The 27,634-nt window shown below is 29.5% G+C and overlaps 1 protein-coding gene across 1 annotated transcript in view; it reads right to left on the reverse strand.

Moving 5' to 3' along the window:
- Positions 1-27,634, reverse strand: part of ham (hamlet) — a 125,924-nt gene that overhangs the window by 23,999 nt on the left and 74,291 nt on the right. Inside the window, exon 5 of the mRNA XM_088238714.1 lies at positions 12,805-12,913. Within this exon, the coding sequence (XP_088094840.1) occupies positions 12,805-12,913 (109 nt within the window). The remainder of the gene's footprint in view (positions 1-12,804; positions 12,914-27,634) is intronic.

Here is a 27,634-nt window from a genome sequence, read left to right on the forward strand (position 1 = left end):
AATATTTTGATTTTGTCCAAACGTTCGTAGACGAATACTGAGTTTCACCCTCTAGGGAGTTAATAAGATAAACATATTATAACAGACATGGAGAACATTTTAGAGAAATCAATATTGAGCCACTTAAACCGGCCAACGACAGGTCATAAACCTTGTAAATGCATAGACTTCCATATTTCATTATCTTAAATGGTCTACATCTCTGTTGAAATATAATATAACAGTAGACTGCTGCAATAAATTGCATAGATTTATAAACTCGTACTATTTTTAATTTTAATTGTTTTATTTTACTATATTTTCTTACTTTTCGAAAATTACTTCTTTAAACCATTTTCATCTGGTTTTGTTGAGTTTTTTCTTCTTAATAATATTTTTCAAAGCATCAAAAACAAAATAATAAATGTTCATTATTTTATACGCATACAGTATTATGTCTGTACTCTTTTATTAGATTATCAATTAAAACTAATGTCTGAGCACCCGATGACAAACTATTATTGAAAAGTTTATCGGGACAAAATATATTTTAATACTTTGTTTTCTTTATAATGTATAAATATTGTAATAATGTGTATATTTAATTAAATAAAGACTCTATAAAACATGTTTTTATTGAATAATGACTCTATTAAAAATTTTTGTGTTGTCCAGATGTTTATTTTAATTAAGGTTTATGTAATACTAATAATAATGATAATCTTGGTTTAATAACAAAAAATTACAATTTCTTTATTTACTACATACAAACTTAGGTAATAGATTTCTCTGGATTATGTCTAGTCTGCCTAACTAGGTACAACCTGTTTTAAAGCAGATATTTTTATGCAAAAATAAACAATTACATCATTACCTAATATTATATTTATTCTACAGTTTTACAACATTTAATTATACAATTTATCATTGATAAATGTTTTTGATTTGAGACGTTTTTTTGTCTACCGGTTTCGAGACGTACCCGATTTTAAAAGTAATGTTCCTTTAATCAATAATCAAACAACGTTTCAATATGATATATTATGCGATGTTCTATTGAAATGGTCATTCTATACCTAATAAGCTCACGCCCCTTCCTTCATCCCCTCTCTCTCTTTTTTCATCTATTTCACCGACAACATAAAATGTTTTCGTAGCCTAATCAGTGCATTACTTATTAAAATGCAGGGCATGTTCGTTTTATATTTTTGTGCAACAACTATGGTGAAAGGTTTAGAAAGGGTTTTGCATGTTGGTTTTATTGGTGTCCTGAAATTGATTTTAGAAAATGTTGTGCTCATTTTTCATTTTTCAAAAATCGTTACTCGACACTCCGGGGAAATTTAAATTGTGTCCATTTTTCAAATAGCTTTTGTTACCCATATTATTTCTAATGCGTGCAAAGTAATAGACGAGAGAATCAACATAATTAGGACGGTTTTATTTATGCATGTTCGCCATCCTTTCGTGTTTTTTGTAATTAGTTTTGGAAATCCATTTTGAAAATCAGTGTCATTATAACGTGCACGTGTCTATCGAACCAGGTCAACTAAACTTGCATGCCATACCAGACACTTTGTTGTGGTTATCAATACAATATTATAATACTTCAAAATGAAAACATTTTCATTGAATGTTTTACTATTATACAATATGTATTTGCAAAAATAATTTTCCATTAATATTTTATCTTTTTTCAACAGAGATGAAGTTATTGAGGATGGAGAAGTCTGGGCATTTTCATCTTGGTCTGTTACTTTTCACAAGGTTTCACTCGTTTATGTGTATCGTGATGGATAAAAATACAGTTCTGTGTTTGTCGGAATATGTAGAAAGAATTTCGTTTCGATTCAATGGTCAGGTAAGGTCAGGCTCAGGTAAAAATCTTTAAAATATTAGAGATAATTCCACCTCGTAGTGTGATGGTTGGCGCGTCCGCTTACCATTCTTAACACTTTGTATCCGGAGCCGTGTTTTCACGTGATTTACCAGTTGTCGAAAAAAGTGAATTTTATTGACATCTAGTGACTTTTATTAGTACTTTTTCGCTGCTGTTAAACCACGTGAAAATACGGTAACGGGTTCAACGGTTATTATAAACACGTGTATACACGGCTCGGTGATACAAAGCACAATAAAAGTAGTGAGACCCTGTATATGTGCGAACATTGCAATGTGGCTCTCCATAAAGGCCAATGTTGGCAAAACTGTAATACATAAATGACTTAATAAATTGTTATAAAATAAATACGAAAAGTTTCAATTGATTTTAACTAAGTATTTTTATAATTATGACACTTTTAAGAAACCCTTTACAAAGCATTAATTTTACAAAAATAGGCATGGCGCAGGGTAAATTTTATGTGTATTCGGCCGGTGCTCAAAGTGTTAAGATCCTTTGTTCAATTCCAGGGAGGATCGGCGTTTAGTATTTTTTTAAATTTTGGATTTACATATTTTCATTCCAAAAAAGAAGGCAATATCATAGCGTGTTTTTGATGATAAAGAAAATGAATTTAGATATTTTTTAATTTTTAAAAGTCCCCCAAAAGACGTTTCGATAATGTGTACAATTCGTCTCAAATAGGCGCACGCTTTTTGCCTAGTAAAATTAAAATAACATAAGATGTTTTATCTCTGAGCCTTACTTATAAACCTGGTATATAGTTACGCCTAGGCATAGGAGGAAAAATAAGAATACAAATACCACCCTTATTCTACGAATATGCCTATGTCTAGGCGTAAACAAAAAAAATTAAACTCTTACTTTCGTTAGGATGTATTTTGACAAACAGCGTTAACAAATGAGAATTGCTTAAAAATAAAACTATGATTGCTTACTAACTCATGTGTTTAGTAAAGTTATTACAAGATTGAACGCTTAAATTTTATATCATTATACCAAATATGTTCAACCACGTCCAACGGAGAAAATCAGAAATTAGATGATATTTCGATCTACATAATATCGAGCGCCATCTTTGGAACTGGTTTAATAGGTTTAAAAAAATTGTGTCTACATAAATCAACGTTTTTAGAATTGTTTGCATTAATATAGCATAATTTATTATTATGGATGCCAATTAAAATGTTCCGTAAATGCTATTTCGCCTCTCCCGTATTTTCTGCAATAAGTTATATTTCGTATAAATCGCAATTAGATATGCAAATGTCAAATACGAAATGCCAAATAATTACTGTAAGTTCCAATGAAGCTTGGATATGAATGATTTTCCTATACTTTTAACGTGATTCCCTACTAATAAGATATATATGATGTACACCAAAATAGTTTATTGATGGTAACACACTCACTTTCTAATTTTTAAATATATTTTAACTTAGCAGAATTATTTAAGAAAAACATCTTACATTAACCGCAAATTAACTCAAATGATCAACACGAATAAAAAGACTTTTAAAAAAAGTCAAATAAGTTTGATCAACTCATTACTAACTTATCGTTACTGACCAAAAAAAAAATTTTACTATTGAAATACTGGTATTATTTTATTTTGTAGGTAAATCGTCGGCAAAACTTTGATAGGAAAACTCAATAGATATAATAAAATTGTAAAGATGACATTTATATTTTCTCTGTGTGGAATTTTTTATCCTTATTTTGGATTGAGTTCTAACGTCAGGTTAACTCTCAATACCATACTTGATATCCGAGTTTCATTAATGGCAGAGCATCGTGAAATATTTTTTTAAATAGTGGTTTTCACTACCATAATTCACTGTCCCTGGACTACATGTAGCGTAAGACTGATCATTATACCTTTTTGTAAAATATATTCAAGGTACGCTACATTTGGTGTTTGAATGTAATGCTCTATGCACCACCAGAAAGAATGATGATTATGATGAAACTCTCATTAATATAGTTTGATTTTTTTTTTTATTATTTCAAGGGTAGGTGAATACAAATCACTAAAAATTAGTAATTCGGTTTTATATTCGAAATATTTTTTTAAATATTTATAATGAATTACTAGTATTTTATTTGGAGAAAATACTTAAACATAGCTTGATTTCTTGCAACAGATGCTTTGTAACTATTTGATTTACTTTACACAAAAAACACGCCGTACAAAACAGTTTATACTTTTGTATATTAAAGAGTGTTAGCATTTTTGCGTTTCTATTCAAGAAACATTAAAAAATAAAATTGCTTTTTATTATTTGAAATGTTTAATTCTCTATTTTGAGTCTCGTATTATAATGTAATCCGGAAAGGATTATAGTTAAACTGCATATCAATAAAATATTTAGTACTGTTAAAGTACAAAACGCCATCAAAGTCATGTAAGAAACAAATAATAACTGCATTGCTGCATTTATGATTATAAGTGCATCTAACACCATCGTTAAAACATGTTTTAATACCGGATTTTGTCACTCATTATAACGTGTTTTGTACTCCAATACATTAGGATTTATTAAAGTGACAATCGAAATCTTTTTAAGTAGCAGTAAAAATAATATTGATGGTAACTTTTATAAACATATCATACTCGTATATTCGATTGGTATTTTCTAAGAGGGCGTTAAAATATTTACTGAAAAATAATATTATGCACTCATAAGTTTTTTTACCATAGTAAATTTCTGTTCCTCGACTGGTTCAAATTCAAATCATCCTAGCTTCGATACATATTGACAATTTTATTTTTTAGAAACATACAGTCAACAATGATTAAACTACATATAAATGTTGAAAGATAGATCGGCGAAGTTTAGAAATAATAATCATGTAGATTAAATTGTGGTACATTCTTTAATGTGTGCGTGCGTGCGTATATATATACGTAAGAGGACGTGTTTGTGTGTATTTGCATGAGAGTAAGTTTTCGGGTGTGTTTAAGCGTATGCATCACTAAAAGCAAGTGGGAGCGCATCTCAGCCAGATAAAATGAGTCGTAATTTAATTTTAAATTAAAAGAAATAAGCAAGGGTAAATATGCAGTTTTATATGCACCAATTACTAATGATGAAAAGAAAACAATTACTTCATTGTAATTGAGTGCGTTTTTTTTTCAATGTGGCAACTTTTTGTCAATCTGATCAAATTTACAAAAAAATAATTATGTAAATGTCTATTAGCAAGTTTCGGTATTCTAAGAAAGGATAAAATTAATTACTTCCTTTTGCATTGTTTACACATGTAAGATACAGTTTTTTTTACACTTTATCCTTTTAAGTTAGTGAGGCTTAAAGTTCAATAATATTCCTCAAATAACGCGAGGGAAAAATCGCAGGTGTCACTAATGTAAAAACAGATATTATGTTTAAGCTGTCAATATGTAGCTTCAGTGGTTTTCAAACATTAACTTCAATATATGTCATACTATTGTAGTTAATAATGAAAAGAACATATCGACGCTGGAAAGGAAAAAGATACCAATTGACATGTAGAAACTTTACAGAAGAGCATAGTCATGTATTTATTTTTTAAATAATAAATAAATCTCTTACATACGCATTATTTTAACGTGATTTCTATAGAATTAAAATAAAAATTGAGAGTACGTTCTTTATTAATCAGTAAAAAAAATCTTTGAGGAATTAAACCAAGAACGAACTCTTCTGTAAAGTTGCTACATGTCGCTTGGTACCTTTTTTCTTTCCAGTGTCAATATATTTTTAATTGACAAATGAGAAATCAATAATAATTGGCAATGACAATGTTTTCGTTACGTTTCTGTTCGAAAACATGCATTCCAGTTTTTTGTTAAATTTTTAGTTTTTATTTTTAAATCTTTTTACGTTGGAACCTCGTTTTACACGATTTCGAAATAACACAGTACAAAAATTAAATAAATATTTTTTTTAAACATTAATTTAACAATGTGTAATATTAATATAATTATACTATTCCTTATTGGAATGCCGTACGTATATCGCTATTTTACTTACTTGGCGTATAATATGATAAAATGGTGCGTAGGGAATAATTTTTACAAAGATTTTTTAAAGTATTTTGATGCCAAAAAATAGTGAATAATTTCATTTTATTGAAATTCCGAATTTATTTTTATGCTAGGAAACTTATTCGACTGTGTGAAATGTATCCCGTGTGAAAAAATGTTCCAGCGTATTTTAATGTTTTTCAATTTTACTGTTACTTTATATTTATTATTTCTAAACCTCTGGTTTTTATTATTTTTTTATTTATTTTTTAAATTTTTTTATCTCTCTTCATGTTTTTTTAAATTTGTTATTTGATTTGTAGTACACTATTTTATTCGTCATAAATTATTAGCTTACAGAACCGGGTCGTAGGTCCAGTGGCTAGTGTCGTGGACTCACGAATTAGACTTCCTAATTTGGAACCCCACTTTACCAAAACTTGATTCCCATTTTCCAATATTTAGTTATTTACAACTCGTTAAAAATGGGCATCATAATTTAAATATTTAGACAGTTAAATATTTGTCAAAAAACATCGTTGGTTGGTTGGAAGCAATCGCCATTGAGCTTGCCAATGTACAATTTAAATTATGTCAACATTATGTCAAAAAACAAAAAAAAAATGTGTTTTGAAATATGCTTTTTTTATTCATGGCATCTTACAAATTTTAAGATTTAATTATTTCGAACATATTGTAAATCATTGTTAATATCGATCATTCATAGTGAAAAATGTTTTTTTTTTAGGAATAATCCGCAAAGCCTCTATTAGGAGGCTTGTCAGAGGGAATATGGAAAGAGGTAATAAAAATTACCCCACAACACCCAGACCAATTGAGAAAAAAATCTTTCTTGGATATTTTTCTTGCAACTGGCGGGAATCGAACCCGCGACGCTAGTTTTACAGTTGATCGTCTAACCAACTGCGCCACGGCGCCTGCTATATATTTTTGTATTCGTTTCATTAAAAAAAACTTTTTTTTTCTAAAAAGTATCACAAAAAGAACGGAGATTCCATAATTAAAATTTTATGTCACTTTTATTTTTTAGATAACATACTTAATAAAGGATTATTATTATTATATAACCAGAACTGAAAGATTTAAGAATGGGAGCAAAAATGAATGGTATAACTGTTAACTGTCTTCTGTATGCGGATGATGCCGTGCTTCTTGCTAGCAGCAAAGAAGACCTTCAATTTTTAGTAACAAAAGTCTACGAGGTATGCAAGAAAAGCGATTTGCTTATGAATGTTGATAAATCGAAAGTGATGGTTTTTGAAAGGGATGAAAATATAACTAAATGTGAGATCAGCGTGAACGGAGATATTTTGAATCAGGTAGAAGAATTTGTGTACCTGGGAAGTATGTTTACTAGGGACGGAAAGGCCGATAAAGATATTGAAAGAAGGGTGAGTGCCGGGAACAGGGTGAACGGTGCACTAAAATCTACTTTGGCAAACAAATGTTTATCGCAGGAGGCTAAACTAGCAGTTCACAACGGAGTTCTAGTTCCAACTCTAATGTATGGGAGCGAAGTATGGAATTGGAAAAATAATGATGAAAGTAGGTTGAATGCTGTCGAAATGCAATCCCTCAAGCGAATGTGTGGTAAAACGATGTATGATAGGTGCACAAATGTCGAGATCCGTGAAGTGTGTAAGGCTGAGATATGCATTATTGACAGAATTAAGAAAGGGGCGCTGCGTTGGTTTGGACATGTAGAGCGAATGGACAGCGAAAGAACGGCTAAAAGGATCTACGATGCAAATGTTGATGGATGCAGAAAACGAGGAAGACCGAGAAAGACATGGCACGATCAAGTCCATCAAATACTTGAAGATGGACGTGTCAAAAGTAGGAATAATCGGCGTGCGTGCATAAGAAGATGTATGAATGTAGAGGAAGCGAGGTCTGTATGCCAAGATAGAGTGTTATGGCGTTCTATCCTCTCCGCCTACCCGTAGGGGTAACGGCGTGATGGTTTGTTGTTTGTTGTTGTTGTTGACCGTTAAATAAATTCTACAAAAAACCTAAGCCTTCTAAGGCATCAAAAACGCGTAGTGTTGTTTTGCGGCAAAAAATGTTTGAGGGTCTTTGAAATTGATGTTACTTTTGATGATACTATTTTCTGTTCCACAAACAAAATGGTACCAACATTATTGGAAAACAAAACAGATTATCTTCAGTGATGGTTTTGATCAAATTGATCGTTGTAGATTATAGAGGGCATCAACTTTCAACTTTCCTACCCACAATGTTTTTCCTCACACCCTACATCGGTTATTATTCGTCAAGTGTTCTTTATTTGAAAAATTGTAATTGTACTAGAAAGAAAAGGCCCAAATGAAATTAAAACCAAAAAATTTTTTTAGGTAAATTATTTTTTTTTAAAAACTTTATTCACTTCGCTTATTTATTTCACGTCTAAAACAGATAGTATTTTATTGAAAAAATTGTATAAATCTATAAGAAAGTATCCTGATATAGAGACGGGTAAGTCTCAAAATGGGAGACATAGAAGTCGGTAAGTGGTTACGTACAAATATTTTTTTTTTCAAAAGAAACACATAAGTTCTTATGATTTACCCAAATATTTCAATTTTCGCGGCCATTTTAAACGAATTGAAAATAAAATAAATAAAACAACTTTGTTTTTAACCACTAAATAACTCATTTACAGAAATTAGAAATCAATTTGTGCCAGGGCGGACCATTGATCCGTGAGTTCACAACACGGGACTACAAGCCGATCCAAAACAAATAAAAAAATTAAAAACCATTCATTTATTTCTCAGTAAAAATACGATCTTTTAAATTATATAACATCATCGTCAGATCTCTTTTTGCACCCAGTGGTGTATAGGGCACTGCATTTTTAAACCAAACGCGGTGAACTTCGATCATATATTACATTAATGTAAGATTAGTCTAACGGTATATGAGCATACAAATATGTTTTTTATTCCCCGTTTCATAAGACAAAGCATTGATATTGGAAGCGTATATAGATTTTTTTCATAAATGTAAGATTATCAGTCTTGGTTCAGGTGCCAGTCCAAGAACTTAAAAATATGGCAGTGTAAAAAAAAACATATGTTACATGTCAACCATGGCGAAATTGAACCCGAGAGCTCTTGCGTGGTAGACAAACACACTGATCATTAAACAGTATAAAAATATATTTTATTGTCTCTATCTTAAAATTTGAGTATCACTTTCATTTTTTTATTTTCTTCCTATCTCTCCATCTCTCTTCATAGTATGGTGTAGATTTTTAGTTTATTTTTGTTTAGAATTATAAGATTCTGTATTAATAAACCTAGAATACATCCATGTACTTCTTATTTTCTCAAACTGAACGATTTTGGTGGGTAGGGAGAAATTGCTTTGAGGCAATGTGCTCGTCCTTATATGTATTAAATATTAAATGTAATAGTATGTATAGTGTTAAATAAATAAATTATTACTATTGTTTTCTTTTTTTACAAAACGTGTAAAGTGAAACTTATTTACATAAAAATTTCCATACCAAAAATATTTTATATTTTTCTACGTACAAATATTTTGTTATCATTTTCCTTGGAAAACTACACAATGACTATGTTTATAATATTTTTGAAAAATAGTCAAAAATTAAAAAGAAAGTCATAATTCTACATTATTATTTTATTTTCTACTGAGCATTGGATATTTTTAATGTTACAAAATATTCAAAATACCAAAAAACCAGTACAAAACAGGTGATGGATTTTCCATTGGATCATTTTGTTTGATAAATGGGTTATTAATTATTAATGGTTTTAAAAGGAGTAATAAGGGATGTTGGTGAACTTCCGAAAGATAGTGATCGAGTGAGATTTCGTGATATACAAATGTGAATTGGTACTTCAACTTCGACACGAACACTTCTAATATTAATAACACAAATATCATACACAAATAAATAGTATAGAAAACAATACGAGTATTGCAGTCAAAAAGGTTGTGGTTCAATCGGTTAATTCATCATTTTGTCAAATACTTCGTCAATTATATTACATTAATATGTCCGAATATTGGCAAACAATGTTGACTCAGCCTTGTCTTCAAACATTTGGACATACTCAAAATATTGTTTACTTGTTTTTTTCTTGTTTGGATTATTTATTTTCCTTGCACGAAGTGTATTTTTTTTTTCATTTTTACAAACACGTTTGTATGTATTTCACTTAGAAACGCCCGCTATTAATTCTATTTTAATTTATTCATTAAATCACGGTTTACCTAATACTAATTAATTATTTTTTGCCTAATTCTTGCAAAGAAACTGCTTTTTTACTGTCTGACATTTAATAAACTAGTAGTACTGGTGATTTATGCTGTTATTTTGATGTGAAATTATGAACAAAATTAATCCAGATTTCGATCACCATTTTTAACGTTCATATTCCTAAAAAACTACTTTGTGTTTATGAATGTATCATGCAGAATATCTGTATTTTACGCTTGTTTTATGTGATTTTGTTATATTTTTATCATCAAATCTGAAGATTTATGTACGAGAAAGGATTTAGTATGCTTGTAAACGCAAATTAGATATTAAAGTCCTTAACATTAAGTTTGTAAATTATAAAGAGGTGTTCTTTTCTGACGGTAATTGCTACTTTCAGGAAAGGGGAAGAAACCCCGAAATAATTCTTGTAAGATCATAAAGGTTACTCAAATCTTTTAGTGGTGTAAAGAGATTGATGGAAAAGGAAATGTAGCAACAAATCACTTTTTCAAAAACGAAAAATGAATCATATAGCATGATTTAACCACATCACATGCATTTGGTGAATTTTGAAATTGTAACTTTTTTTTTTTCTTCCAGTAATAACATTTTTGTATCAGTCTTAATAAAATTAACTTAAAATTAGTTCAATTCATACAGCCAATTATATGTTCTAGATGACAGAAGATTAATTTTGGTTAGCTTAAATGGCGGTTCATAAAAGCGTTTAAACCAGTTATCTTCATGTTTTTTAAATAACCAATTTTATATTTCGATATCATAATCTCTCTTTCATTAATCATTTTATTATTTTATCTCGTAAGTTATGAAAGTATGTTAATTTTTACTTAAATATTTAAAAAAATATTTTGTTATTCTGGGATATGTGTTTATTGATACAATTATTCCTGCTCTTCGAAATTGTGATATATTATGGAGTATATTTGGTGATATTGAAGGTTCTATATAAGTATAAGTATATATCTATTCTATAGGTATAAGTAAAAAGGAATCTATTACTCATTTAAACATAAGCAATAATTTAGTTAGTCGTATAAAAGGTTAAGTATTTTTATACTAAATTCGAGATAATAAAACTAAAAAACAAGTAAGAAAAACTCATACTGGCCGCCAGTAAATCTTACTAATCAAATCTTTGTTTAAACAACCATTTAATACAAAAATAAGAACGGCCCTCGCTTGGAACCATGTGGATCTCCAACTGATATTTAATCGCGTCGACAAACATGTCAGGTAATATTTACCATCACGCTTAAAATGCATTGCATGCCTAACAAATCACTAGTGGACATCAGCTTTGGAAGAGGCTCTCAGAGAAAATTACAAACAAACATGCTGTTTGTCACGATATTCCATAGATGCATGATTTTATAAAGTCAATGGTATTTTTCATACAGTTTTCTTTTCAATTATCGCTTAAAACATTAATAACATTAAATGGATTGTTACCAGCAGTAAAAATAGTGTATTTGTTTCCAGTTAATTGACTTACCATTTGTATATTAAAACAATGGAGTTATAACGTCGTCAATTTAAAGAAATAAAATCATGGTAACTTATATTATCGTTTTCTTGGCCATTTCGGTCATCTATTATTTCATGGTCTTTGAAAATAAATCGCATTTTTATATTTTTATCATTAGTTACATCAAACGCGTGCCTCGGTAACTCTTCGACCAGTGCTTCAGATTTAGAACTGAGCACGCAAAGATTAATTTAATTATTACCTTCGATGGACATGCAAACTAAGGAGTTTTTTTTAATAATATTTATTATCAAATCACTCATCACGCCCTCTACATGGCGCATAAACCCACATACAACGTAATGCGAAATAAATCAGAGTAATTTTACCGCAGAAGAAATTATATCGTTACACATTTACTGTTTCAACCGCTATTATTCCAAAATCTTTTAAGACTTAATGTTTAATAACTTAAAGTAATCTGAAATAGTAATCGAACTTAGAGTTTTATATAAAATTATTATTCCTTTCAATATACTCATAATTATGTGACATTAGTACAGATTAAAAGAAACGTCTAGATATTTATTTATAACTTATATCAAAGTTCTTATTGGATATTATTTTAATGTTATTGAGTTGCATCATACTTTTATTCAGCTCAATTCCATTTAAAAATGCAAACACAATAACTCAAAGAAATATCATATGCAAGTTTTTGTACACCCAATTATTGAAATAGGAACCTCCATATATTTTTTTATAATATTTTAGTTATTATAATGAAAGACATCGGTAAAAAACCCATTAAAAAAATATTTTGACAATTAATTAGTTTGCAAAACCAGATCTAACAACCCTGTAAGTATCATTGTATAAAAACCAACAACTAAACATAATATTGGACTAAAATATCAACTATATCAGTGAAATATTTTGGGGATCTTTTCACAAAATATGATATGATCCCTAACAGTTGTGGATCAGTTACTAAGTCAATGTGTTGAAATGAACAGTAGGTTTTGTTAAATAAAATTTATGAAAAAGTATTCTTTTTAATTTCAAGTAAACTTCTTAAGTGTTAAGCGGTCAATAGATAAATTTAAGTAAAAACTGACCGGGAAAACATAGCAATCAAGAGATGTTTAAACCAAAACAAGAAAATCACTTACTGGTCTATATCTTGAAAGAGATGGTCGCACACAGAGCAACGCAGATCGCTAGAATCTTCTGGTTCATCTTCTTCGCGGTCATCTTCAATAGTACCGCTGTGTTGAGAACCTGAAAAAAAAATGAAATTATTTTTATATTCGCGTCGTCACATTCCCGCTTCATCTAGTTGTTAGTTCTTTGTGCTTCCATAAATCGTTTTTCATAAAACTTATATCCCACAATTTTTATGTGAACTTGAAAAGCGTAATAATATTTATTTAGTCTAGACTAACGGACACATAACTTTATTTAAATGCAACAACAAAAATATACGTTTTGCATTTTTTAAATATAATTTATTTTTACTTGAAAACACTTTTTCGCGTAATTTAAAAAAAATCCAAAACATATAATTGTTCAATTTTTATGAATTTTCATAAAAATGCACTTTTTATATTTTTAAAAATTATTTCACATGTTTTGATTAAATATTTGTACTGTCAAAAAAAAAATAACGCCACGGAAATAATTTAAAAAATAAAACCTTTTTTTACTTTTATTAAATGAAGATGTGGTGGGTTAATCAATTATTAGATAATAAATCGTTATTAGAAAATCACTGACGCAAAAGTAGTATTTTATACAGGTGATGTCGTCCTTCCGTACAATACAAAACTTTAGTGTTCCATAGAGCACGAGTGGCACTCAAAACAAAAGGCGTGTCAAATTGGCATTAACCCCCCACCCCTAGCACACACACGCGCGTAATATTGACCAATACATGCACAGTCCGCTACACCGAATGATAAAAAACGAGGGAAAATAGTGCTGGCTTTAGACACCCTCACAGGTGTTCTGGGGTAGATCAACATCTATCGTTTTTTGTTCCAAATATAATTTTTTATGCCGATTTTTCCGGCAAGCCTCCCTTGAGCTCAAAGGATGTAGTCCCGTGGATAGTGTCGCGGACTAACGGATCAGAGGTCCGAGGTTAAAACCCCGCTCTAGCACAACTTGATTTCGATTTTGTTATGGCGCGTTATTAACATCTCATTGAAAATCGTCTAAAAAAATCATGTTTGGGTTAATAAGAACGCATTTCTTTTATTATTTAGAAAAAATACAATTAAGCTCTCGCATTTATTTTATTTTGTTTGTAATCTGTGACATTTTTATTTATTTTTTACATTGAACTGGGTTACATTGCTACTTAGAATTGGAAAAAGATGTGTTACTTTAGCTAGGCAAGCAATAAAAAATACGCATTTTTAAAAGTAAAATGCAAGTTTGGCGTTATAAATTTTATTTATCCTTTTGAACTTTTTTACAATTACTGAATAAGGGATTTTTATAAAAAATTTCAATTATGAAAATGTAAAAAAATACTAGGCAAATTGATTTATTTTTTTTATTTAAGAAAAATTCTCGTATTTCATATTTTTATTGAAATTCTGCAGGAATCACTCCAATATAATAGGTAAATATTATATGTTTTTCATTAATTAGAAAAAACTTTAATTGACTATTAAGTAAAGTTAGCTTCATGTCGCTTAGTTATTTTTCCCTATCTATCGTCGTTATAAAATTTTTACTCAAATATTTGATAATTTTGACAAATTTTTAAGTTTCTTAGTCGCCCAATAGTTGATATTACATTCATTAACGTTTACATGAATGATTAACTGAAATAATAATTTTCTAATAAAATAGTTTTTAAACCACCCTTTGATTTACCTCATCAAGGGGTAACTCAATATTTTTATCAATCGGTCAAAAGTATCTAATATAGGTAAATTTACGTATTCACAACAACGATTTTAAATTCTTGTTAAGTACTACTTACATACTTTAAAGTGAATGGATAAGGTAATGGTATAATTTTCCTTATCATAAGCTTGGGAAAAAAAGGCTCATTGACAAAAGAAAATAATTTCCCACTTTCTAAAATGAAAACTAATATTTGTACACTAGTTTTGAATTTTTAACGTTAAACAACAAATTCAATTAAATATGTTATAGAATCAAAAAATGAAATTGTAAATGTGATTTCTGGTAGTTTTTGTATATTTTACAAAGTTAAATTATTGCATGTAAAATAATTGAATAAAATCAAAAAACGTTAAATTATAAAAATCAGAATAAATTTACTACCACATACTACGTAAAGCACCCCATATTGTAAAAACGTTGTGTATTTTGAATATTAACTTTGATTAGATTCACCCCTATCACATGCGACAGTAGTGAAGTCCATCGCTTCCTGTCCGAGCCGCAAACCGAACCCTGAATGTTGGCCAGTAATCTACATCAGTATGCGCCATAACGTCTAGGCCACCTGTCGTCTCACCTGACTTTTGAACTAGCACAATTTGAATTGATTTCCATTTAACCTGTATTTCATATCATGAAAACCGTTCGCCGCCCTCAATATATACTATATGCATTGTCATTTGTTTGTAAACAATTTCAAACTCACTAATTTTAAATAAGAGTCTATTGCGGGAGATTTATAAACCATTAATCGTGTTATCCAAATGTTGATTAAAATAAATATTTATTTAATAATTGTTATTTTTGTATTCTTTCATAATTCTTATGCTTTCCATTATGTTGTGTCCCAACTCAAAACAGGGCTCTTGGCCTCATAGGTTTAGGGATACGTTATTATTTTTATTTATATCTTCGAATTAATTAATAAATAGATATTTCATTTCACATTTTTTAAATTTGATAATTTCTTTATCAACCCTTACGTATTATCACATACATTTAAAAAAATATTATTTTTAATTATACTCTGTTGTTGATAATGATATAATTCACTCGGTATCTATTTTTTAAACGAGAAAAGTCAACAGTACTTTAATTTTGCCCTAATATTTCAAGAAACACAACATATATTATTTAATACACGTATCTTTAAATGTTTCTAATGTTTTAAATATTATTAAAATAAATTATATTAATGAGAAATAGTGCAACATTTAAGAATAAATTTTGATTTTAGCGTTTTAACAAAAAGAAACACTTCTGTAAAAAAATAAAATTAAATAAATTTATCGTATTTATTTTATTATTTAATGGCTACTCGTATTATTAAATAGTGCCGAGCCAATTCTACCATAGAAAACAAAAACATATTCCATTTTAATACAACAATGTAGAGATGACTTACATAATATGTCCTCGAATAATATACGAATACGGTTTTAAAAAAAAAATATTACCAAAAAATAAAAAATGTAATATACTAAAAAAAAAAAAAATTTTTTTTATTACTTTTAAGGAAAAAAAGAGGAACATAATAATTGAATGATTTTTAAATAAATGTGATCTAATAAAACAGAAACTCTTATATCGTCCTTATTGCGGTCTCAGCATAATAATAATTTTAACAACTCCCTAGGGGGTGAAATCCAGTCTTTTGTCTGCAAATATTTGTACAAACTGAAGTTTTGAAGCCAATTATTGAAATAATTATTCAATAGAAGGAAAAGAACGTTTTAAATAAATAGCGTAAGCAATAAACAACATAACTTATATAATAAAAAATACTTAATGCTTTAAGTGATGTCCTATATCTGTTGCAATCAAATTTATTTTCATGTTCCCAACCGTGTCACCAGAAGTCAAAATCTGCTATTTATAAAATCTTCTAAGAGCAACTTTGGTTTTTATGCCCCAATGTCCAGAATGTGTAGATTGGTCAATTCATCACACGACTTGGAATTTTTTGGGATAAATCTTCCGGCTTTTCGTAGATCTCTTCGCGACCAAACAGTGTAGGATAAAGTTGGATTGGCATGGTTCAGCTCAAAGTTTTTGGTCTTTCGTTTTTTTTTAAATATATTGTATACGATTATTGTTTTGCCCTTGTTTGTCTTAACTAAATAGTTTTATGTACTTTTTGTTCAGTTTCTTGCATTTATGTTTCTTCATGTAACTGTTGTAATTGGCTTAGGCCGTATATATATAATAAATAAATAAATAAATAAATAATATTTCTGTTAGTATTCTCTAACCATTTTATTTATTTTCTTTATTATTTCTTTTTTATTATTATTCATTTTTTACTATTGTTCATTACTGTAATTTTGATGTTTTTAGTCGGACTATAAGAAATCGCTAATGGCAATAAGTTCACTTTTTAACCGTGTATACCTTTGTTTTATATTAAAATAAATATTTATATGTATTACATAGTATGTAAATATTATGGTTAATAAAGATTTATTATTATTTTAGTATTAATAAAAAAATATGTTTTAATATTGAGAGAAACAATTTATACTATTTAATCTTTTTTTTTTTAAACAATTCACACATTATCCCTAACTGCATTTAAAATTTTCACCCACCATAACTATTGTATTTGTTTCCATAGTTGCATTATTAAATAGATTATATTTGCGCAATTCTTTTTCCCAAAATCGATCCATTAATTTTGGCGGGCCCACATTGCACGACACGCGCCTGTCGCGCACGCCACTAATGATAAGAGCGCGAGATGATGGATGACCTCTACCCCTTTCTGCATCCCTTGCATTGCTGCACCCTTATTGACAGACCGACGATTATTATTGCTAATAGACGTTAACAACATGTTGTTGCATCATTTACAAAATATAGGTAAATATAATACGAATATGTAGTAATCAAACATCTCAAAATCAAGCGGAAAAGATTCTCGAGTTAGTTCACAAAGATAGTATTTAATACATTATATTTATTTAATTGCATTTGGATACACTTTTTTATTTATTTTCCATCTGTTGCGTAGTCGAATAAATCAGAAAATTTTCCGACGCGTGGGCTGGTCACATAAAGCTGTTCATCTGAAAAGCATGGATTTTATAAATTTTGTTATTTTACTATTACTATATTTTTTTTATTCATAAACCTTCGCGGGCCTGCGCGCAACAACTCATCGTTCCATCGTAATTGGATGAATGGTATAAGAACTTACAAATTTAAAAAATCAAAGCAATTTTTTATTTTTTGTTTTTATTTTTTGTGAATTGTTTTGCAGTAGCAAAACATCTGGAATAAACTCACATGAATGAATTTGTAGTTTTATCCGCCTCGTGGTCCAACAGTCAGTGCGTTTGCCTGCCATGCAAGAAGTCGAGAATGTTTTTTCTCCTAAACTGGCACCTCACGCATAAGACTGATTATCTTGTTAATGTAACAAAAACAATATCAAGATTCGCTGCACTTGGTGTTCAAATGCAGTGCCCTATGTACCATTAGGAACGGTTAAGAAAACGAAGTAATGTGAATTTTAAAAATTCACATCTTTTAATTATTTTTTTAAGGCTACGGGTTCTGAGATGTATTTGTCTCTTCGTCAGGACTCTTACGATACTGTCATGTAAATACTAAAATATATAGTCACTTTATACATAGTGAAATATTAAGTGGTCGGTTAGTGGTTAAATGATTATATTTACTTATACTTGTTCAAATTAACTACAGCCTGTTTAAATCTTTGTTTATATTAGTAGAAAGAGCAGTAACAAAAAGTTTTCTAATAAATTATTTGGATATGCGTATGAAATATCCTTAATAAAATTCGTTCGTTTATTTCCGGGTTCAGCGACAGACATGTTAATACAGGCTTTTGAACTTTCAAACGAACTGAACTGTGCACACGCACTAAAATTGGGTTTTTAATTGGATATGCGTCGAAGAGCGGTTTAATGAATGGGTGTTTGAAAATATATTTTTTATCACTCTCTCGCAGATGCCTTTCCAAATACTGTGCAAAAAAGACAACTGCACGACTATACTGAACCGATTGTGATTTTTAAAAATAAAATGTATCATATTTTTTGCGTTTTTTAAAAACAGTTCTCATTTTTTATACCATACGTTCTAAGATGGCAGATAAAAAGAGACGCTTCAAGGGTTTTTTGGATGGTTCTAGTTCGAAAAGAAAAATAATTTATTAACAAAACCAAAATAAAAACACGCCAATGGTGGATATCCATTGTGTGTAAAAAAGTACTTTAATCGGGGGAAAAAATACGGAAATACGTTTGTATGAAGAAAAGTCAAAACGGGCATCCTTTTAACTTTATAAGACAAAAAAAAATACAACATTAAAAATAAATAGGGATTTAAAAAAAATATATACGAATTTAGTGGGAGACTGTTTTAATCCCTTTCTACCACGTGACAAACCAAATATTATCTAAGGGAACCGAAACTAATTTACACAATAGAAATAAACATAACCAATAATGCAACAATACAATTGTAATAATGAATTCATTTGTCAAACCCGCCCATACGAGGAAAAAAATATGCCATTTATTAAGAATTATTCATGGTAATATGTACAGATCATTTTAACCCATAACTGCAATAAATCCTAAAACCCTTTACCACAAAATTTTCTCTTATGTCCTTTTGGGAGTGAAATTGTTACATGGGAGCAAAAAAAAATCGTGTTATTTCAAACCCCACTATGTGCCCTTTTGCGCATCGTAGGGTTACGGTGTTTATAACATTCAACTATCACAAGCAAAAATAGGGGAGCTGAATTAACCCGTTATGGTCAATTGTGCAATATTTGGAATTATTTTAGTTCTATTTGGTTATTTAACTCATTGAAAAAAATATTACGTCACTGAGTTGGGCATCAACGTTTTTATTCTCTAGGAACATCAATTAGCGGAATACTGTTTTGGAAATATTCTTCTGGATTACCTTCGTTCAGCATAAAGATGCCAAGACTACCAGATTACAGAGAGCTCCTTCGACCATCTTTTATATGTGGTATGTCGGCACCGTCAAGGTGACTTAAGTTCTTAAATGCGGTGTGTAGTATATGATAAGCAAGCTATTTCGAAGACATTATAAGAAAGAACCCAAAAAGCAGACACCAGAATATTTCATAGTCCCTGGACGGGTATCTGAAGCGTAGGACTGATAATGCTCTGTGAATGATCTTAATGTAAGAAAAACTCATCAAAATACGTTGTGATTGGTGTATCAATGCAGTGCCTTATGCACCATTAGGTTCGGAAAGAGAATGATGATGATGATAAATATCTTGGTCAGCGCTAAATTTTGTTCACTACAAAATTTTTGATCATTGCCAAATTTTTGATCAACGAAAAGTTTTTGTTTTTTAGTGATGATAAATATGACATATTCTTATTTTCTATAAAATAAATATTTGTTAAATTCGCTAAGGGGTAAACTTCATTAGTTCTATATGGAAATTAAATGCACTTAAATATTGCAGATTTAACTCACTGATTCAAGAAGTATAAAAACTAAACATGCACTGGCAGAATAGTAAGTATCTGTAAAGTGGCCACTTAAACCAGCCAGATACAAGTCATAAGCCCTGTAAATGCTTAGACTTTTAGCCTAGGCCTAGAAATATATTGTCTTCTCTTATTCATTAACATATTAGATGAAATATTGTATCTTCTTTATAATTAATTTATCAATTTTAAAATTACGCATAGTAATATTTCAAATGTTCAACCACACTCCAAACGATAAAAATATCGAAATATCAACAATAATACATTATTATTTATTCTAAATATAATAAAAATTGACATTTCACGATCATTTAGCTTTTTTTTCATATTTTATTAATTGAGGTTCTATGCATAATCTAATACAAAGTTAACTACCAGAATTAAACACTCGACACATTTCTTTTATATCCACATTCGTATCGGCAAAACGATAAATTCATTTCACGCGTCAGAAATGTGAAAATGCACATTGTCTTTTATAAATCTCCTGCCGGGATGTGAACGGGAATACAAACCCTTTATTACATCTAACCAACGAGCTACCGAAGGGCTGTAAATGTAGAGTCCTGCACGCGCCCCATCCCTTTTTGATAATAAAGTCTTTGTTGAAATAATATGAGGATTATGACAGGAGGCCGATGACATATTGCATATTTTTATTTTTCATATTTTTATCAACGTTCCTAAAATATTTTTATATATATTTTGGGTATATTTTAATATAATTATATAATAATAACCCACGTATCTTCTATTTAAAATAAATGGTCAACAGGTGGGGAAGAGCGCATGGAAGAAAGATATGAAAAATATACCACAACACTCAGAACGATTGAAAAAAAAAATCGAGGTTTTCTTTCGTGCAACTTTCCTCGCTGCTTTAAAAGGTATTCACGTAAAGGTATTCAAGTGCAGCATTTACCGTAATGTTTTTTATTACATGTGTGACTGGTCATCTTACAATTATGAAGGTAAGATGACCAGTCTTATTCTTCAAGTGCCAGTTAAGGGACCAAAAAATGTTTGCGTGAAAAAATACCACGTTTCTCTTGGCGAGAATCGAACCGGGATCTCACACACAAATATTTCAAAATTAAGGCTATTTTTAAATGCTCGTAAATATCTGTGCCATTACACGGGATGGTAGAGTAGGGATCGAACCACACACCTCTGATCTGAAGTTCTGATACTGGTCCACGGCCCGGTTGGTGGTTCCGTTACGAACTTGATAAGAGCAGTTGCCTTAAGAAGCGGCTATGGCATGATGAACCAAAACGTAATTTAAAATTGGCAAAATGTTTCGTGTTATTCATAGTGTCAAATGTCCAATTAAACAAACCAACAACACTTTTTGAAATCAAAATTTCATGTGGTCAAAATTGAGTTCCTTGAATTTTCGTTTCAGGAATCAAATTCGGAACCCATAGTCAAATATTAAATTCAGAAGAGAGTCAGAAATGCGGTCTCACTTTCCTTTAAACAAATGTATACCCGTATTCTCTCCCTGGATTATAGCACTAGAGTAATGAATTTTTTACGCGCTATAGATTTACTATTGGTGTGTTCTGAACGTTTTTTTATATTTTTTATCAGCTGTATTCAGGCGTACGGTATATTATTATTATTATAATTTATATAGGATTATAACTATAAATCTTATTTATCTTTCCAAACAGGCTGTGCTTGACAAAATCTATAAAAAAAACTGTTAGCAATGCCTGAATTTATTATTATTATTTTATTTTTTTTTAAATCGGTTCAATTATCAAATGTTTGAGAATACTTGACTGATTTCTATGTCGTATTAGCAGGGGTGAGTCTTTATTTTTGCGAAACACCATTTTTATGGTTTGGTCATTTAAAATCTTTTTACAGGGCGCTTAAAATTATTGTCATATTTCTTGTATTGTGTAGTGTGTGCTTAGAACGCGTACCGTGTACATACAACGAAGGACGGGATTTGCATTTATTATATCCTCGTGATGGATTACAGATCCACTCTTTAATAGAGTGATAAAAAAATACATGAATTAAATAATCAATTTAAATATAAACACGGGTTCTTTATTACTATGCATGGTTGCAAGTAAGTATAAGTCTTTTTTTTTTTAATTATGAAGATACCATTTAAATGTGTGAATTTCAAATATAACTAGGGTCACTCCAAATATGACAAAATTGAGTTATTAGTATTTCGAAACCAAATTGTTTCTACTCCATTACCGGGTAAATAGCATTAACTCCTAAATTTCTTTAACAACAAAGATATATTTTTATATTTTATTGTTACTCCATACCACATTAGAGGTAAAGGACAGTAAGAAAACAAACAGTTCTAAGTTAAGTATAAATGCTTAGACTTCTGTATTCCCTGCTCAAAAATGTTTTCCCTTCCTGTTGAAATAAATTTTAATATGAATAACTCCCTAGGGAAGAAATCAAGCCAGTCTGCAAGCATTTGGACATACTCAAACATTGTTGAAAATAAAACACTTTTAATATTTTTTTACAGAAAAAAATAATGACAGTATTACTTATGAATACCTTTAAACTTATTTTTTGTCAAAGAAAATGACTACAGTTGGTTTATATAAAATAAAACTAATTTTATGGGACAATAAAGCCATGAATTTTAAAACCTATTGTTGATGTTTAACACCCTCTTAAAATTTTGTAATTAACTTTTTTGGCCTTACAAAAAAAATATGATTAATAAAAAACACTTATTTTTTACTAATCAGTGTTTTTTTCTACCCTGGATAAAAATTTCTTTGGATTTACTGTTGTTTTCTAATACATTAAATATTGTACCGCAAATATATTTAAGAGTAAAACAAATGTATCCCCATTTTGAGTAATCTAAAAGGCTTCAAACTAATTAAAAAAAACATTATAAAATTAATAGCACATAAAAATTTATTCATTTTAAAAAACAATTTTTCTTGGATGCCTCTCATTAAGAAAAAAAAATGTTAAAAAAAAAAAAAAACACTAATAGCTAGAGATACTGAAGTTTACCTTTCGCATACAGATATAGTAACGAAAACTGAATTGATTTCGTTGCTCGCATTTTACTAATATTTTTTTTTAAACCTTATAATAATTGTTTTTTTTAAATTTTATTTAATAAAAAGAAATACACTTTTCAAAATATTTATAAAAATTTTACAGTTGCATCCTAAAGAAACTGTGTTAAATGGACGACCACATTATATTTATCTTCGTATATCTGTTGGGAGCATTAATTTTAAATGGTGTTAATCATTCGGAATAATTTTATAAGTCTCTGTGATTGACAAATCCTCTTCCTTTGAGCACGACCGTCATTTTAAATAATTAAAAATATTATAATTCCATAAAATAATCCCCCGCATTGAGTCTTTACGATGCATACAATGACAATTGAAAAGGGTTCTGTATTGACGGAAGGTTTAATATAACTGTTTACGTAAAAAGTCCAGTTAGTGTTCTTACAATGTATGCCAACAGTGTATATGGATAAGTAGAAAGGCGTGGGATGGTCTGAAGTTTGTATGTCTTGTGAATTTTTTTATTTTATTTTTATATTTATTAATTTGGATATCTACCATACACAGTACAAGGAGTGAACGTAAGATATCATAAATAAAAAATAAAATCTAATACTAATTATCAAGAAACGCAAATCAGACAATAATCTATTCTCCTTTATTATTTTACAACAAATCAGTAAATCATTCATGGCACCTTCACCGTACACTGCGCTTATATCGCGAGCTGCTTTGGCAGCTTTATTCCTCAATTAAACGCAAACAGAAGGAGGTGCTCACATCGTACGAAAATGCTCACTTTCGTCTATTTGAAATTCCATTTCGAAGGCTCGTAATCATAAAAGCGAACACACAGTCAAAAATTTTCTTTCAAATGACGTATGACCTTTACTATTTTGTTTTTTTTGTAACTGATTTTACATTTGGAAAAAAACTAACACAACTTTTATGTAAATATAAGTTATTACATCATTACAAAGGATTTGGATGTAGCCACTATTTTCGCTATTATGAGTACATCCAAATCCTTGTAGATATGTACTGGATGCAAAATCCCATAAAGAGTTTGATAGATATTCAAATTTGACAAAGTAGTGAATGTTACACAGACAGGTCGTAAGCCCGGTAAACTTTTACTCTACAGATCACCCTTTCAAAAATGTTATTTGACATTTTTGATCTAGTAGATACCATTTAAGAGAAACCTAGACTTTATTTAAGGACGCAATAAAAATGTGTTAGTTCATAACATTTTCCAAGTCATAAATATATCATTATCAAAGTATTATCAAAATTATTAACGGCGTTTTCGCAATCTTAATAAGCACTTTATTTTCATGATAAACAGTCATAAACATTTACAGAATGCTGACTCGTGAGTTGTGCTGCATACATTATTAAATAATCTTCGAAAGAGAAATTAAATCTGAGAAAATCGTTACGAATTCTATTCCTTTGAAATGGAACTGAAAGACAATAAAAAGCATCTGTGCTTCATCTGAACTGTTAAACCCTCGGAAAATCATTATGGCTTCCTCCACTTTACACTCTACCCTAAGACGATAAACCCGACACGACAGGGATCCTCAATTAAAGATTCTTCGTGCGTTTCGTGCTTTGAAATTATGAAATTTTGATGATCTGCTGTTGAAAGAAATTCGTTTCTACGGGAATCGTTGATTTTATTCAGACCTAAAGTTCTCACTACATATATTTACTGGTGAAATCGTTTCCGTGTGACTTTTAAAGTGCTGTTTTGATATAATCTATGCAAAGACATATGATACAAACATTATGACGGTTTTGTTTTTTTATTAACTATCATGATACAAACATTGTGACTGTTTTGTTTTTTTATTAACTATCAATTAGTCTGTAAGTAAATATTGGCTAAGAGTTAGACTATAGATACACTTTTTTTAATAAAATATACAGCGCCCCTAAAGTAATCATTTAAGAAACCGGCGTATCAAAATCGACAAAATTTATTATTATCAATTCTAAATCCTGTAGTCAGGTAATTAATTCGATTAGAACCAATTACTAACGTGATTCACTAATTATATTTTATAAAAAACTGCGTACTTATTGGTAAGAATTTTATTGGTATTTTGTTGGTATTCGTTTTCAAATAAGCACAAGATAAAATTCTAAAACCTTGTTTTTCCTTCATAGTTTTTAAATATTAAACCTTTTAAAAATACATTTTTTACTTCCACTCAATATCACTCAAACAATTTAAAGTTTTAATAGTATACCTACATCAAATTTTAAAAAATGATTTGTTGTACGGAACATAATTTTTTTAGTGTTTTTATTGTTCAAATGAAAATGTTAGATAAAAATTGCCAATATTTCATTTAATGAGCAAAGTATTTTTTCAAACCTACCCATCATCAGGTGTACGTATAAAACTAGTAATGTTTATTGAATACTCTTTCGTGGCGAAAAATACAAACTGATTTTAAATTTTAATTTAATCATGTTATCCCGTTTATATAAGTAAATGCCGAAACAATAAATAACACAAGTAAACTTGTTTTTCAAGATTCTTTCACTTAGGAAGCACCCATGGCTTTCCTTGCGGAACGCCAGTTGGGAATCGCTTCTTTAGCGTGACAGGTCGCTTCAACGAATGGCCAAAGCAAAACTGGGAGCTGTTAAAGCAACATTCGTTAATTAAGTTATAATTACTGGAGTTGTGTCGTGAAGGAAAGCATTCAAGTTGATAGTAGATTCAATCTGTCTACAAATGGCAGTAATTTCTAATATCTCTGCTGACTTACGACTGACTGAAGAAATTATTTTGAACACAGCGTGTGACGAAGATTAAACTGAATATTATAAACCAAGTGCTGAAACTTATTCAGGAATTTAAACCTTAAGATAAGGTGTCAATCACTATTAAATTTGTGAAGATACGTTCATTTAATTGGACTGAGAGCAATGATTCTTTTATGTGAAAAGCTAAATTTTTATGTTATTTTTTTTAAGCTGTACTTGGAATTGTATGGTAAAAAATATATTTACCCACATATTATTATCTAAATCGGCTTCTTGGGTGGTTAAAATACTTTGTTTTTATAAAATTCTTAATTAAAGCGCAAGCCTTGTGGTTACCTATTTATTATTATTAAAATTGCCGTACTTTGTTATTATTTATTAAATTGTCGGCAGGTTTCTCAGCCATTACGTGCTACTTTATCAAGATTTAATTTATTCGTAAATTACATATTTATTTACCGGCCGGTTTCTGAGCAACTTTGTAGTCTTTTTTGTTTTAACAGAGAGTGAAAATACGTTTGAAAGGGGAATATGGAAGTCTAGGCATTCACAGGAATTATGACCTGCTATTGGGTGGTTTATGTGGCCACTTTACATACTGTGTAATGTTCACTATGTTAAAACATCCAGATTTCCCCAACTCTTCTGTCTGTTGTTTTATGTGAAGAAAAAGAGCAGTAAACTTTATCATGTGGGTGACATTTTAGGCATCGCCTGAAAACAATTTTTCAATTTTTATTCTTCTTTTACTAGTAAGTTATATCAACAATGTTTTGAGTATGTCCAAATATTTGTAGACAGGCTTGATTTCCTCTTTAAAGAGTAATTTAGATGTAAATTTGTTGCAACAGAGATGATATAACTTTAAATTAAACTCTCTAGCAGTAAAACTAGACCACAAACATTAGGACATACTTAAAACATTGTTGGTTTACTGTTTACTCCTTTATCAAGATATAATTCAATTGTAAATAACACCTTGATAAAAGAGCCCGTAGTACCTCAGAAAATGGTGGGTAATTAAATAAATAATGAGTAATTAAAAACCGAGTGTTTTATTTTAATTTAACTAAATTTCTGTTTAAATTTTGATACCGTAATTTATTTCTATTGTATTCATGATGTAATAACTTATATTTTTATATAAAAGTTTTTTTTTTTTTTTAATACTTGGTACACTTCCACTTATTTATTTTGACTAATTAGCGCTTTCACCCTCTAATGGACATCTTCAGACTGGTGAATATTATACAGTGTAAGGATAATTTTTAAAAACCAAATATTTAAGTGTAGGTACATTTAAAATTAATTGAAAAAAATACAATACCCAATATTTGAATGGAACAGAGTGAGACAAAATATTGAAACATGTGTTGGTGGTGTACTTAAAGAGAATATTCTATTATATGAAAAATATTTATTGTTTTATTACAATGTACATGGTCCAACTAAGGGGGCTAATAAGGGTGAGTTTTTGAATTCTATCTGCTGATTTATTAAAATTCTATCGCTATTATTTTTTTTCCTATTTATTTCTAAAATTTCCAATCTATCTAACTTTTTACCTTTATGTCCACCATGTAAAATTTTTATGTTGTTTGATTTTTCAAAATTATGTTTTAATTCATTTAAAAAAGATGCATAGTTTGATATGTCGTTATTTAATCTATGTGAAGCTAAATGTTCTTTCAGTCTATATTTAATTGCTCTCCCGCTTTGTCCTATATATAAACCAGGACAAGTACATGTTAATTTGT

The sequence above is a fragment of the Micrasema longulum genome, unplaced genomic scaffold, assembly GCF_059751315.1.
Source record: "Micrasema longulum isolate JH-2025_06_02 unplaced genomic scaffold, ASM5975131v1 h1tg000112l, whole genome shotgun sequence".
NCBI classification, from domain to species: Eukaryota; Metazoa; Arthropoda; class Insecta; order Trichoptera; family Brachycentridae; genus Micrasema; species Micrasema longulum.